Source organism: Beta vulgaris, chromosome 4, assembly GCF_026745355.1.
Source record: "Beta vulgaris subsp. vulgaris cultivar EL10 chromosome 4, EL10.2, whole genome shotgun sequence".
Lineage (NCBI taxonomy): Eukaryota > Viridiplantae > Streptophyta > Magnoliopsida > Caryophyllales > Amaranthaceae > Beta > Beta vulgaris.
Genome location: NC_079205.1, coordinates 57,369,240 through 57,385,155, shown reverse-complemented (window position 1 = coordinate 57,385,155; position 15,916 = coordinate 57,369,240). Strand labels below are relative to the sequence as shown.

General features: G+C 34.1%; 1 protein-coding gene across 3 annotated transcripts; it reads right to left on the bottom strand.

Moving 5' to 3' along the window:
- Positions 1–268: 268 nt before the first annotated feature.
- On the bottom strand, positions 269–11,737 carry LOC104890546 (hypothetical protein). Of its 3 annotated transcripts, XM_010676076.4 has the most exons (10): positions 11,327–11,722; positions 9,500–9,579; positions 8,144–8,331; positions 4,344–5,298; positions 3,764–3,870; positions 3,089–3,148; positions 2,726–2,776; positions 2,039–2,109; positions 1,458–1,685; positions 269–586 (listed from the first exon to the last, which is right to left on the bottom strand). In XM_010676076.4, exons 1-9 carry the CDS (start codon positions 11,470–11,472, stop codon positions 1,478–1,480), a joined length of 1,866 nt encoding a protein of 621 aa, XP_010674378.2. In that variant the 5' UTR covers positions 11,473–11,722; the 3' UTR covers positions 269–586; positions 1,458–1,477. The 3 variants fall into 3 exon arrangements, with proteins under 3 accessions (XP_010674378.2, XP_019104490.2, XP_048499380.1); XM_019248945.3 differs by lacking the exon at positions 2,726–2,776 and having other exon boundaries at positions 11,327–11,727; XM_048643423.2 differs by lacking the exons at positions 1,458–1,685; positions 2,039–2,109 and having other exon boundaries at positions 11,327–11,737.
- Between the last annotated feature and the right edge of the window lie 4,179 nt (positions 11,738–15,916).

The window sequence follows — 15,916 nt, the reverse complement described above, 5'->3', positions numbered from 1 at the left end:
CCTTGGTTTTGGGTGGTAAAGGTAATAATTTTATTGCATGTTTGATGTTCAAATCTCTTCAAAAAATAAAAGTTCAAATCTCAGTTTGGCTTCTAAATGAACTTGGATCACTATCATCTTTGTCTTTTTCAATGAAATGTGTCTATACGTTGCATAAAAAATGATGTGTTAGCCCATGGAAACATGTATGATAGAAGGTCCAAATGATAAACACAATTGCAGTGAGGATATTCCGGGTTTCGACTGAACAATACAACACAAAGCATCATCAAAAGTAAAATGAAGCTGTCAAGAATTGAGCTCATATCATTACTTCATACCTAATTCAAGGTTCACTAATGTGAGTTTGACATCACAGAAATCATCTTATATTCTACAGTAAGTTTTAGCTTGTTCATCAACAGACAAATCACGAACTAGATACAATACAGCCTTTGCTGAAAATTAACTGTATTTACAGAAAACGTTTCCACAACCGAAAAAGAGTTGCAAGCTTTTGGTTGAGAAAGATAAGACTGTTGCACTGGGATCGTCTGCAGGCATGTAGCATAATCTGGCAGGCAGAATTCAGCATTATTTATAGCATCTGCACACAAACAAAGGATATAAGTCAGCTTCAGTCGTTAACTTATAAGCAGTGCAGGAGAAAAAAGAGACAAACAAAATGTTCAATAGTGATCAAGAAAGAATTCACTGTTACAACTAAAAAGCCAGTCCTCGGCTTCTTATGGCTTTGAAACCCACTTGATAAGAACAGCAAAATTTCTAAAGTTGTTAGCACTTAGAATTTCATTTATCTATGCTCAAAAAGAGGTGCTTACTAGAGCTGGCCAACAGGCCGGGTCAAGTCCACTTAGTGTCGGTTCACATGCGAACTCAATCATAACACCCCAAGTGCTTTATAAAACCCACTTTTCAAATACATTAACATAAACTGAACAGATTAGTCTGATAACTCAATTAATGCACTTCCTCAGTACAGATCTCATGAAGCAAATATAATGACCCTCACAAAACTTAATTGATGCTGATAAAAAGTTTAGCAAGTTAACAAATTGTCATGTTGAGTTTGTGTTTGAAAATCTAGCTGTTTTTTTTTGGCAAGTATTGTACGTCTAGCTTCAACCAAGTACCCAACCCATATAATGAAAGGGCCAAGTCAGGTCAACTTACTTAAACGGGTTGAAGATCTTGACGCAAACACTCTAATGTTACTATAATTTCGTCTTCGTGACGAGGCAACAAAGCAAACAAGTATAAAAAGAAGATTACTAGTAAGTCATACATCACTATAAATTAGTACGTTTGTTTTACTTGAATTGTTTTTCCATGTGAATGGGAATCAAATAAACTGTTCAACTATTTTACTTAAAAGAACTAATGTATTATTTAAAGTTGTCAAGAATGGTATCCATAAATAATCCATCATATATTCATGCGTTATACAAGAAAGTTACCTGGGGTCATGGATTACCAATCACGCAGGAATATTTCCATTGCCTTCAGCTTTTTCACCAGAATTTACAGGAGTACTTATATTTTCAGAATTATCATTATGCAGAGTCTCGTCAGAAGCAGACTTGACACTGATCACTTCTGCATCTACTTTAGGGACCTCATTTAGTAAGCGTGACTGCTCTTCCTCGGACTGAAGTAGGTCTCTCCTTTTCCGATAGTCATATAATGTGAAAAGACATCAAGGTTAAGGATAATTACCTCAACATAGTAATAATTAGTGCTAAGGTCAGTCAAAACTTGCTATAGTGTAGCACCTATTAAAGATACAAGTGCATTCACATGGACACATATATGAAATATCTTTGAGAAGCTTCCTAAAGCAAAGTATCTTTATCCTTCCTGATATGAATTTAATAATTTACTAAATGTGTGCATATATCTTAATAGGTTTATAGAAAAAAAAGATTTTATTTCAAAATGCACTTCCTTTTTGAAAACAATGAGATGCAGTTTATTGCTTACAAGTTATCAGCAAAAAATGGAGGAAAAAGAATCCAAATATGACTGTTATAAAGGATATTCAGCTCTTCGTCCCTTTTCATTTGCTAAATCAATGCGATTCCGTAGAATAGACAGTTCTCTGGTGATCCACTGTAGTTAATTGCAAAGAGAGTGCATTAACATCAAAATCAATGTATAGAAAGCCAGAAGAAGAAATGAAGCATAACCACAAACTCAGAACTAATACACAGATACACAAGATAAATGCATCAACCATGCTAAGAGGGAAGGGAACTGAAGAAAAATAGATAAAAACATAATGATAAGGAAAAGCAAAAAAACAACAACGCCCAATTAATCTATTAACAAGAACGCAGTTTTTCCTTATATCCTTCAACAGCCAAGTGCTGAGGCCAATGATCAATGCCCGGTCGTAGGAGATGGCAGGGTGACAGATGAGTAGATGACACCTCGACAACATTGTGTTCAAACAACAAAAAATGTAAATTTTTCCATGTTCCAGTACAGCAGTCAACGAAACATTATTTCAGCTACAGCCAATATGATACACGAGAGTCTATTGTTGGCTTTCTAGACCATACAAATTCTTTTTGGCAGGGACACAGATGAGTAGATGTAACCTCGAAAACACATTACTACAGCCAATATGATACACCAGAGTCTATTCTTGGCTTTCTAGACCATACAAGTTCCTTTTGGCACTTCTATCACAGTACATTCCAGTATTAGTAATAGAATTACTCACATGTTTTGTAATATCTACATGGAGATCTTTTGCTTTCTTCTCAAGCTCTACCTGTGTGGAGTAAAATATTCTTAAATCTTAAATCAAGAATCAGACAAAATATCTTCATTGTATCAAAGAAATTCATCAGAAAACTTCTGTTGGAGAAGGAAGAGTAATAGGATGCAGATATCTTAATATATTATAGTTGCATATATGTCGAAATAGAAAAAAGATCCAAATATTATTAATTTCATATGTTAACAACTTAATTTCTTATCAAAGAATAAGTGCAAAACTTTGCGTTCTTTTTCTATCCATAGCTCTGCACGAGCATTTTCTTATAAGATCTTAGAAAGTCCTAGTAGGGCTGAGAGGGCTTACAACAGTAGGCTTTGGAAGAAGTCCCTTGTCCACTTTCTGGCGTAACTCTTGACAATCTTCCTGCATATAACAAACAATTCAATGCTACCATAGCTACTAAAAGTTCCCTACTCTGAAGCACAGTAACAGATAATTGAAATAAGTTACGATAATCAGCAACAGGGTAAATCTCTTAATATTTCAGGGGAACGACATAAAGAACAAGCAAAAAAACATACGACCGAATACTACATTCCTAAAATGAGAGATGAATATCTCAGGAACGTATACATAATTCATAAGTGGAGAAAAAATAAAAAGCTAAGGACAGGCAGATCCTAATTATCCAAGCCATAGGGGGGGGGGGGGGGGGGGGGGGGGGAGTGAGTTATAGCAGTTTCGAAGTTGCTTTTATTATTGTCAAACATATCAGATCAGCTACAATCAGTTATCAGGACCTCACTGGGTATCATATCCCCATATGGCCATACTGTCAAGGTTCAGCTAACATTTTGAGTAAAAGGCGTAACATTTACAGGTACAATCAGTTATTGAGATGCGGAGTATCTAGAGGGTAAAATAAGAACTTTAATCAAAATTAAAGCTCAAAACATAGAACGACGCATAATTATTTTCTTCAAAAAAGACTTATTCAAGTGACACATAAAAGAAATCAGTATCTGATAGATCAGGTACCTCAGATATATCATCATTTGACAGCAAGCTAATGCGGATATCATTAGGTAGATTAGATACTTGAAGTAGAACCTTTCCGTTGTTCTCACAACCAGAATTCTGGACACCTGAGAGGTTACCATAGGAAACAATCAGTATACTGAGAAAATAAGAAAGATACTAAAGGAAACTATAGATTCTAATCGCGAACGTCCTGCTAGTTTCAGGAAAAACATTGTATCACACATCTATCTATAATTCGGGCGTGGTACAATAGTCTTCAATAAACACCGAATGACAAGAAGCATACTATATCGGTAACCAACACAATCAATTGGAGAAAGACTATGTACATATAATACAATTATACTTATAAATTAAGAGAATATTATATATGTTCCTGTTGTAAATAACTGCCATAGTACCTAATTTATTTCTTAACTACTAAACAATAGAAATGGAGAGAGACAAAGAACATTTCAACAGCAGATTTTTTTTTTGGAGTAAGACACCAGGTTAGAAATATTTACATTGTTTGTGGTGAAAGATAAATAATGTTTAACATAATTTACACATTGGCATCGCCAGATCTATCCATTACCTATTACTGGAAGGAGTTGATATGGAAGTTTGGCATCAAATGGATCCGACTTGACTTTCACAAAGCTCCCCACCACTTTTCCCTCAAAAGATTCACGCTGCTCCAACAGTTTTTCCACTAAACACTTCTTCAGGTAAATGAGTTTCATGTTTTTTGGAATTATGGTTGCAAAACTACTATAGATATATTCATCAGGGACCACCTCTACTTTATTAGGCTCATCTAGAATGTCATCTTTCTTATATTTTTCCAGAAGTGATCCTTTATGCTGAAAGGATCCAACATTTCTCCACCAAGCCTGCTTCTTTTCAGGCACAGAAGCCTTTTTCTCCTCATATCCTGAACTGTATCCTTCATCTTCTGACTGCTCTAGGTTTTCGGGAAAGTGCGCTTCTAAAAGATCGTTTATTTTGTATACACTAACTGACCTTCTTCCCAATACATTTCGCAGGCGAACATCACAAAGAACTAACTTCTTCTTCTCTGGATGAAGAAGCTTATTTTCATGGACATACTTATTGATTAGTGAAGCCACATCATCCTGAGTTAGCTTCTTATTTGTATCTACTCCTATAGATGCCAGGAACCCTATAAGGGATTTGGAAGCCCAACCTACAAACTCAATTTTTTTAGGACCTTTGCGCTTTTTGGCCAACTTTTTGGGCTTCTTTTTATCACGAACTACAATTGGCTGTACAGGCTGATCATCACTTTCATGATCATCAGATGGCAATTCTTTATTTTCCTCTTCCTTGACAGATTCATCTGAGTCAGAGTGTGCCTGCTGAAACTGTTGTGACTTACGGGGAAGGGACTTGTAGTCTTCTCCCTTTTTGATTTGGATGTCTGCATTGTGTAGATCTTCTAAGGTCAACCCTTCTTTTTCCTTAATTATATCCCAGTATTCCTTAAAAAGGCCTTCATATGTTTCCCGGTCTTTGAAATCTACCTTTTCCTGGAAGATACGAACAATTGGTCAACTACAAAAGCCACAAATGTAATTTGTCATCCAACAAGTCAAGTAAACACTACTTGACTCTATTCAAGAAAGAAAGAATCAATGGCCAAAATTAGGTAGACATACACTAGGCAATTGCAGAAAAGAAAAAAAAAGTATACCTGGGACCAGCAGAAAGCTGGTATCGGCAAGTACTGGGTATGATTATCAATGGAATGAATTGCGTTCAAATATTTAAAACAAATCATGGAAGATACAGGACACATTAAACACCAAAAGTAGAGTGCGTAGGAGGCAGCATGTGTTGTTATGAAGATCTGAAATTTCTCTTTCTGTCAAATTACATAAGCCATTAAAGAACCTTCAGATAGTTCGACAGGTCTTTCTATCTTTTCATTATGGTCATTGCAATAGGATATCAACACTACCATCTATATACAAACATTACGCGATGTTACAAGGATGATAAACTTGTACAAATTTGCCTCTATCGGATTTTCTATAGAGATTATGCAATACATTCAGTACTGTCAACATCATCAACATCAACTCTCCCCATATAGAGGCTCATGTCTGGGCAAAGTAAGAGGATCTTACATATGCAGCCTCACCCTCATGTTTATTCCAATAGACCTCTTATGTGATACACAACCACCACTTGCATTACATTGAAAAGGAAGCAGAAACAGTTTACAAACCACAATAATTGTTCAACCTTTTTTTTTACTCATTTTCAGAAAACTCAGAATAATAGAAAAAAGTTAAAATTAATTAAGAAAAGTTCAGGACCGTTCAGAAAAAATATAAACAGAATAATTTGAAAGAAGTACTGATTGATTAAAAAAGTTCACGAAAATTCAGAAAAAAAATTAAGGAAGTTCTAAAAAAACAAATACAGGTAAAGAGTTTGAATAGAAGACCTATAGTCCATTATAATCCAAAATCCAAAATCCAACAATAAGGCTATAAATGGTCCGAAAATCCTTCAAACATTTATTTTATATGAAGGCACAGTACTGCCTTCTGTTTGAAGTATAGCATAAGTAGTAAACCTTCTCCATACGCAGGAAGAACACAAGATAAGGCTCACTAATTTGGTAATTCCATCTTCAGTTAATATCGATGTTTTCGGATGGGTTAGGATCATATTATCCACTTTTAAGTCCCACGTTGCATCCGATCCTCTCTTAATCTGTATTGGTCTCAGATACACTCCATAATAAATATATAAATTAATAAACTTGTTTTGTTGATCTAGTCACATCTTGTGTGCCTTTTTTGTTTTGATACATACCCTATGTGAATTATTTTACATGTGAAGATTTTAAAGCTCTAGCGTTGAAGACCATCAGATTACCATACTATACTTTTGAAGCGAAATCATCCATTATCTCAATTCTCATCTATGTCCACTTGGATTCGAATTTATGATCTCATCACTAATCCTCTCTCACAACTAGAGGTGGTTATTGGACAGGGTAGCCCAATGGTTAAAGAGTTAGGGTCAATTTTACAGGGCTTTTATTGGACAGGGTTTTATTGGACAAGGTCATTATTGGATAGGGCCCTTATAGGGTCAACAAAGAAACCCAATAATTTTAAAAAATAAAATAAGTTTTGTAAAAACAATTACATATTTGGATTCACATTCATTTATACTTACTTTTGGCTCTTTTTGTTCCTTGTTTTTCTTGCTAGTTTACCGCCGCCCATTATCGGCCCGCTATAAGCCCTCTACCCATTTGGCCCGACCCGCTACCGACCCTTTATGAGACGACCCTCTTATGACCCGACCCGCTTCCGACCCGCACTGACCCTGACCCGACCCGTCCAATAACCAGGTCTACTCACAACATATTGTGGTAAGCATATGCTCTAGACGTTTAGCATTTACCTTTCACTAATGTCATCCTTTTACTTTTCCCAATAGTAGGGACTCAGAGCTTCATAGCAGCCCAATTTCATTGTCCTACAAACACTAAGGTCCAGAAATAGGATTCTGTGACCAGTCTTTGAACTTCCCTCACAATCAAAAGTATGGCTAACCTCAGGTTTGTAAATTTTGTTCCTAAATTACCAAATGTTGCTATTGAGATCAATGAGCGCCACCACATAAGGTGAATGAAACTCAGCCAAACTAATTCCTTATGTTCATTCTATTGATGAGGTTGCTCACCGGTGATTTAGTTAAAAAAGGTGAGGGCTTTGCTGAAAATGAGGCAATCAGTAGAAAGATTTTGTTGGTAGTGATCGACGGAAACAACAAACGAGGCACTGGAGGCGAGTGAAAGCCACCAAACATATATGAAAGTCTCAAACAACTAAAATTAGTATGTCATTAAATTGGATGCTCAACTTAAGACAATTCTTCTATTCTATCACTGCACAATCAGTAAAAATTTTAGGGAAGGCAAACAGGCAATACAAATGTCAAGAAAAACGGCAGAGAGGGGGAACATATCAGAAGATGAGGGAAGAGAGGAGCAAAGCAAATACCTCAGTAATGTTTTAAGAGAGAAAATTTTTAAAAAATGTATCAGACATGATTAGTCTATTAATATAAGTAGGACAATGGGAAAGGACACCCATGCTTCAGAAGATATGTGTTCTCAGTGTATGCACACAAGGTAAGAATCCTAGCTGGTCAAACAATACTAGCAATTTGTGCTCCTGTACGACCAAGGGTATCTCCATAATTCATCCCAAAAGAGAAGTCTAAAATTAAATTATAAACTGGCAACTTAAAAAAGAAGAAAAAAACCTGCAAGGAATAGAGACATGAACAAGATTTGCATCAAACTAGATCATTTCATACAACACTAATGTAGAAACTACCCCATACCCCGTCTGAGTCAATATCCACTCCTTCCTCTCCGAGTAATGCAAGCTTAAGGCAGTCATGGCAGAACCCTTTGCCACCACCATGTTGGGCAAATGTAGCTTCCTTGAAGCAGCTTTGGCAGACAGCATTGGGACAGCAGAAACACCGATACTTCGAACTCTTTTTGCAAACAAGGCAATGATGCCAGCCTGAAAAGCACTAATCATTTGTCAAATTAACTCACTTGTGCTTTCTTACAAAGCAAGAAGACCCTAAAATTGATTGAAGCAGAATAAGGGACACAAGATATCGTAACTTTAATAATGGGAAGGCTGAATTTGCCAGAACCTTAAATCTCATAATATCACATGGAATAATGAGAATTACTTCAGGAGTCGCAAGTGCACCTTGGCAGCTGCTAATTTGGAATGTCTTATTAACTTATTATATCATATGGAGCGCAAAAAAAGAGCCCAAAGTTGGAAGATCTCTATTCTATAAGTGAAGAGGAGGGGGACACCAAAAAATAAACATTAATTTTTTTCCCCCCTAAAATATGGCATAACTCCCTCTCCATGATTATGTTTTTACAAATACAAAGCACCCTAAGCAAACTATCTGTCCTCTAATCCCTTCAACAATCTTCTTCCTCTTCTCCCTTCCAATAACTCTTATTTTTTTATGAAGAACTTTATATGCTTCCGTATGCATCACGTGTGTATAAGACTAGTCTCAAAGAAGACATAAGTTTAAGCATTGTTAAATATGCAAGTTTGTACTTGTGCATTCCATGCTAATTTCCATACTGAAATAATCCTTCGTTTTAGAATGAGTGTACACTTGTCCAATTTGGGATGTCCAAAATGAAGCTCTTATTTGTTTAACTTCCCATGCTACCATTACTTTTTTAACCATCATGTAAGTATACAATAAAGTGAAGTGCATCATAGGTATCACACAACTAAAAAGACAAGTCAAATGATCATTCTTTCACTTTCTGACAAGTCAACGTGGTGATGAGTTATGGGACAGAAGGAGTACTTCATTCAGCAGGATCATGAGGATGATGTCTTAGATTGACATTCAGCTATTAACACCAGCATTCAGATAAACCTAAAGATGAACATAAGCTCAACTATTAAGTATTAACATGAAACATATATAATGCTGGTATCTGAATGAGCTAGATGGGACCCGAAATTGCTTCATGATAGTTCGAGGGCATGTATCTTTGGTGCTTGTTCCTCCTTTTGTACATGGGTGACACCGCCTTGTTGTGTTTCTAATAGAATTATATCCTTACTATATACAAAAAAAATTACCTCAAAACATCACAATTAATATCACAACTGTGTCAAGACTTATAGACAAACTTACCACAAAACCATTTGTCTTCAGTATCTTCAGTTGTTTCTTCCTTTCCTACACATTCAGGGTGATAGGCTTTCACACAATCCCTGCAAAATCCAACAACTATGGAGGTAAGGAACCAAGGCTGACAACCCCAACTACCCAAGTCCCCAGTCATTAAAAAAGTTAGTGATTCCTGAAAAAGATTGATAATATTAATATAAAGTAACTAAATTGAGCTCTTCAAAAACGTATGATAATCATATTTCAACACAATCCAAGCAAAAAACCACTCCTGCACAGCAAGTTAATGGAAATTTTTCTAAACGAAATTTTTTACTAATACGTAATTACAGATATTCATGGTCGACAAGTGCATTGGGAACTATGGAAAAAAAACAACTTAAAAAAAAAGAAGAAAAATATAAATTACTAAGTAATAGTGCATTTGGACCATCAAGATTTTTCATTACATGATAACAAAAAGTTATAAAAAACTTACTAATTTGTTAATAATACATTAAAAATGAATCTAACAAGATTTCGCCTACTAATATTCATTTTCTTATCTATTAGTAAAATTAAAAGATCAAAGTTGACTTTCAAAAGCAGCCAATCCTTTGGGGATAATAATTATTAAAAACTGTGAGTGAGTTTACATAAGTATGAATTATCCTACAAAAAGCCAAAAAAAACAATACTCCAAGCAAAAATTTAGGGTCTGTTCTCTTCGACATAAAACAGCTGAACTGAACTAAAATAAATAGTGATATGTGAAAGTAAAAAGTATTGACCACAGCACAGCAGACCAGCAGACCACAACAGAGTTGAAAATAAATTGGGAAGAACAGGCTAGAAGTACTAATGATTTAAAGGTAATAGCAATATTTTGTGTTTTAATTGCATCTTTTTTTGTATAAAGGGACAAAAGGGCTTAGCACATAGCAAAAAAAGCTTCGACATAAAACAGCTGAACTGAACTAAAATAAATAGTGATATGTGAAAGTAAAAAGTATTGACCACAGCACAGCAGACCAGCAGACCAGCGGACCACAACAGAGTTGAAAATAAATTGGGAAGAACATGCTAGAAGTACTAATGATTTAAAGGTAATAGCAATATTTTGTGTTTTAATTGCATCTTTTTTTGTATAAAGGGACAAAAGGGCTTAGCACATAGCAAAAAAAGTTCACTAAATTTGTATCTCCTGCAAATAATGCAATCAATGTACGTCATCTGCAGTGCACGTGCAGCCCACCAAAGCCTCAGTCTCCTCATCATTCATCCCCTACCCTATTTTTATTGACTCTTCAGGAAATTAAATAATTGACCAACCAAAAAATCTTACTCAACTTTCACCAAAAAAGAAAAAAAGAAAATCTTACTAACCCAAATAATAATTTTTAATTTAGAAAATCTCTTTTCCTGTTTTCTCTCCTTTATTTTTGCTTTTCCTCCCTCAACTAAAGTCATTTAATTTTCCCCTAAATAAAAAAGTCATTTAAGTTTAATTTTCTAATATATATTTTTTTATATACTTACTCACCTACTCAGAGACATCACAGAGAAAAGATCAAATTTTTCATCATTCATGACAGCAGAATAACAATAACACAAAAAGGGTTCAACTCCAATTTCACATAAACAAACATAGAACAATCAGAAATTTTACACAAAAGCTACCAAATTAAACAACACCCAGAAAAAATAACATCATAAGAAAGATGCTACATTCTTTCACAAAATGGTAAAAAAACAAGCAGAATCAAGATTAAAAAAAACCCAGAAAAGATGCTACATTGGAACAGTAAAAAATGATCAATGAGGTAAAAAAAAAGTAGAAAAGATTCTTACTTGAAGTCACAAACCATGAGAAGACCACCATCTTTGCAAACAAAACAATAGTCTTCAGACTCTACTGCTTCTTCTTCTTCTACTACTTGTTGAACAACTTTTTGTTCTTTTTTTGGCTTGTTATTATCTCTCTTTCTTTTCACCATTATTGATTTTGAGAGAGAAAAAGAGGGGCAGAGGAGAGAGAAAGTGAGAGTGAAGAGTGATGATGTTCTTGTGAGTTGGGTTTTTGAGAGAGTAGTAGGTGGTTTATTATTTTGAATAATTAATAAGGTGGAATTATAAGACCAAAGTCTCCTCTTTTTGCTCCTATTTTTTGAGTTTTCTTAGGTCATAATGTAACGCACCCAATGTAATTTAGATTGAAGGTTGCCATTTGGTTTGGGATTCTCTCCCTCGATAATTGAGATATTTATGTTATGGTTTTAGCAATCTATTTACCTTTTTAGGGGGGGAATATTTCCTTAATTTTGAGGTCACGGATTAGTCTTATTTTTTGCAATGTACTTATAGGGATTTGGTTCAGATGCAATATTTCGGGACATTGCTACATCAACCCATTGGGTAGACTACCCGCTACTAATAGATAATTAAAATATTATTATTTAAGTCTAGTTGGATTCCACTATCATACTTACCACAACCTTATATTATGGGGTGGGTAGTCTACCCAGTGGGTTAACCAAGTTTTTTCCAATATTACGGGCTATTTTTTATTTTATTTTTTGAAAGAGAAATTTCATTAATTGAAGGCCAAACGACATCTACAATAGGTACTAAAGTAAAACAAGATACAATTAAACAAGACTAAATCAAATTCGTCTTCGAAAAAACTACAATGAACCAGATCGAACAATACAGCACATCCCTCTTGTATTTGCTGAATCAAGCAGCTATTGATGAGGAAGTCTATCATTCTTATATAGTTTGGGAAGAACATTCTTGATCGAGTCAGGTTGCCCGCATCCGAGATTCCAATACCTTCATGTTGAGTCTCGAACTTCAACCAATGAGAATAATTTCTCATACCTAAAAAAAAAGAACCATACTCACAACTCCCATAGGGAGAAGGAGATTTCCAAAACGGAAACTAAAAACCCCATAACAGGGTTTGAGAAAATCTCATAAAGAGAGACTAATTTATTGAACAAAAACAAGAAAATGAATTAAAATCTGGAAATAAAAAGGGAAAAAGGGGCTTACCATGACGAAAACATCCAGCACCCCTAATTGATGAAGAAGGGTAGAGGAGGCTAGGGTTTGAGAGAGAGAAAAAGAGAGGGGAGGCTAGGGTTTTTTTTTCTGTAATTAGTGTAACTACGTTCTTTTTTATATTACGGACTATTCGTAGAAGTAGTATATAGGTAATGTTACATTTACTAGGTCGGTAGAGTATGCGCGGTCCAAAATCGGACAAGACCGGTGGAACGGAATTTAAATTTTTTTTTTTTGGACTAGAACCGGATTAGAATAATTTTCCGGTCTAGTTTTGGACAGGTTGGACTGATATTTGTATTTTTTTATTCAAAAAATCTTTTTTTGGTTAAGGTTTAAATATATTAAAAAATTCGATAGATTTAAAACTAATAATACTTAAAGGCAATAAAGATGAGGTTTTAACTTTTTAAGTTTTAAAATTTTTTTCTTTTAACCATCAAATCTTTTTCTTAAAAAAAATCCAATCGATTCCGGGTTTGGTGTAACACCCCGATAATTCTCTCTTTCTAGAAAATACTTTCATAACAAATCTAGAGAATTACCCAGGCATTATCGCCCGTGTGATAACCTTTCGGCTTACTCAGAATTTTGCAGCGGAAAACAATTTACTAAAAACCAACTTTATTGAAACCCATTAAATAAATGACAAATGTTTGGAAACTAAAACACACCAACTAAATAAACCTCAAACTTAGGTAAAGATGTCCCTACGAAAACAACTTAAACTATGCTAAGTATAAGCTTCTCCAGTCCAGATTCCCAATGATGCATCTGCGAACCTGTAATGTCAATGCAATACTGACTCTGCTCACCAGAAGGATCATCACAGGATCAATAGGCAAAGCCATGATCACACACAAAACAACACGTAATCAGCAAAGCTGAGTACTACATATCAGACATAAATAATCCTAAGCATGATACTACAAACATAACTTGCGGGAATAAATAATAATATAAGTAAATAATACTCTACAGACAACTTTTACTGAACTACACTTGACCCAACTTTTATTGCTTTAATGGAATAGTTATTGGACGAGTTGACCAAACCAAAAATAGGAAATACGATCATGACTCGTAAACCAAATGACCTGCGATATCGAGGAACCTTTGAACTAAAGAAATGGTGATCAATCCAATCCTCGAAAAATACATATCACGGCGGACTATGTATCCCAACCCTTAGTGTCCAACTCTAGACGTGCACCAGTCTAAAGTCTATAACTTATTCTCGTTTCACTTTACGTTAAATATATTTTATTACTTGTGTTGACACAACCAAGCAAATAACACATAAATAATAATCACACAATCATACAAAATCCTTTTTATCTTTGGATTAACAAGTGTTCACAACTTATCAATCAAGACTCCTTTTATTTCTTTTTATCCTTTGTTGAACCTAGCCAACAGAAATCGTACCTTTATATAGGTATAACTCATACTTACCAAATAAGATCCACGGTTCTTATAAGATAAATAAATAATCTCCAAAAATCTATGTAACACATGATTCCAACTTACTTACATTAATTCACTCACGAATTAATACCAAAACTGAACTTATCTGCTTGCATCAAACTTCCATACAAACAGTCATACTCATAAATATTCTTAGTTTACATGTAGCACACAGGCAAGTAACATGTAAAACAATTTCAGTAAATCATATATATGAACAACAAAGTCCTATACATGATACTAATAAATAAAAACATCCCTAAGCATGTTTCTAAACCATATAGCACGTAGACTATGTACGTACCTTGTGTAAACAAACGGTAGGCCACTTTTACTCTCTAAAAGTCCCCTACTATGAATTCTCCGCCTAGATAAAATAAATAAACAAGTAAATACTTGAACTAAAAATTTACAGCAACTTTAAAAACGTCCCAAACCCTTTTAAACGTCTTTAAAATCGTTTTTATGTATTAAACTTTCATTATTTTTAATCCCTAGATATAGTACAACTATTCTAGTGATTAAAAATCATTAAAAACCTTTAAAATACATACTTTCTGAAATTCCAGCATTTATAAAAATTTATAAACCTTCTGAAAATATATTTAATGCATAAAAAATATATTCAATCAAAACTCATATTCATACTTTAAATATAGTTTCTAGTGATTTAAAACCCTAAAAACCATATCTTTCATAATAAAAACTGAAAATAATAAATCTGAAATTATTATTTTTATACATATGAAAACCAAAATATATTGTTCATATAAAATCATAATTTAAATCATAAACATGCTAATAACAATAAAATAATGTAAAAATTAATACTTTAATGGAATCTTAGAGAAGAAGAAAAGAAAAACAACCACAACAAGGAGGAAAGGAGCGCCGGAACTGAATGACAGCAGCAAGGAGGCGGCGGCAGCAATGTCGTGACTCAAAAAATATTTGTGACGTTTCTTGTTCAACAAGAAACGTTACTTAGCGAAGAAGAAACGATCTTTGGGAGGAAAATATGAACTCACGCACAAAGAGAGAGGAGAGAGAGAATGTCGAGTGAGAGGAGGAGGAAAATATGAATGGCGTGATGTATATAAAATAATTGGGTGGGATAAAATAATTGGGTTTTAGGATATTTACATAAAGGCTAATCCTTTTAGGTTTAGGAAAAGAGATAATATTTAAAAAGATTTGATGACTAATAAGATGATCAACTTAGGACTTTAATCATCAATATGACTCTTTTCCTTTTTATCCTTTTAGGAGTTTCGATTCCATTAAACTTCTTTTTCAATAAATACTTTTAATACTTAAAGCTTTTATTAAGACATGCTTAATTAAAACATTTTCAATTTTATTAAGCTATGAAAATATTTTTAGTTGACTTTTAAAATAGTCAACCCTTTTTAAAAGTCAAATCATTTTCCAAACTCATTTGGATTTAAATATAACTACATAAATACTTTAATATATTTATGAAAATCCTTTAAAAATGTGGGGGATTACATTTGGACTGGACTGAAAACCCGAAATCCCAAGTTTTCATGGACCGGATCAGAACCTATCCCGGTCCAAAACTGCACTCCCCTACCGATGGGTAGTCAATCCACTAGAAATAGAGAATTAAAAAATTATTAAAACTCACGAGTTGGATTCCACTATTTATTTATTTCTATTTGCAGTGGGTTGTTGACCCACTAGGTAGATAAAGTTTTTCCTGTAGTATGTTATTAAGTTTCGTACAAGACGTAAACCTTATGCCACATAATGGTGTAGACTTCTTAAAAAAAGACACGTGTAGAAATAAGAATTGAAAAGATTTCAAGAAAAATAAATGATTCAAAGATATGATCAATTTTGTAATGTCATTGTATTTTAGCGCTTTTTTTTTCACCTGAACTTATA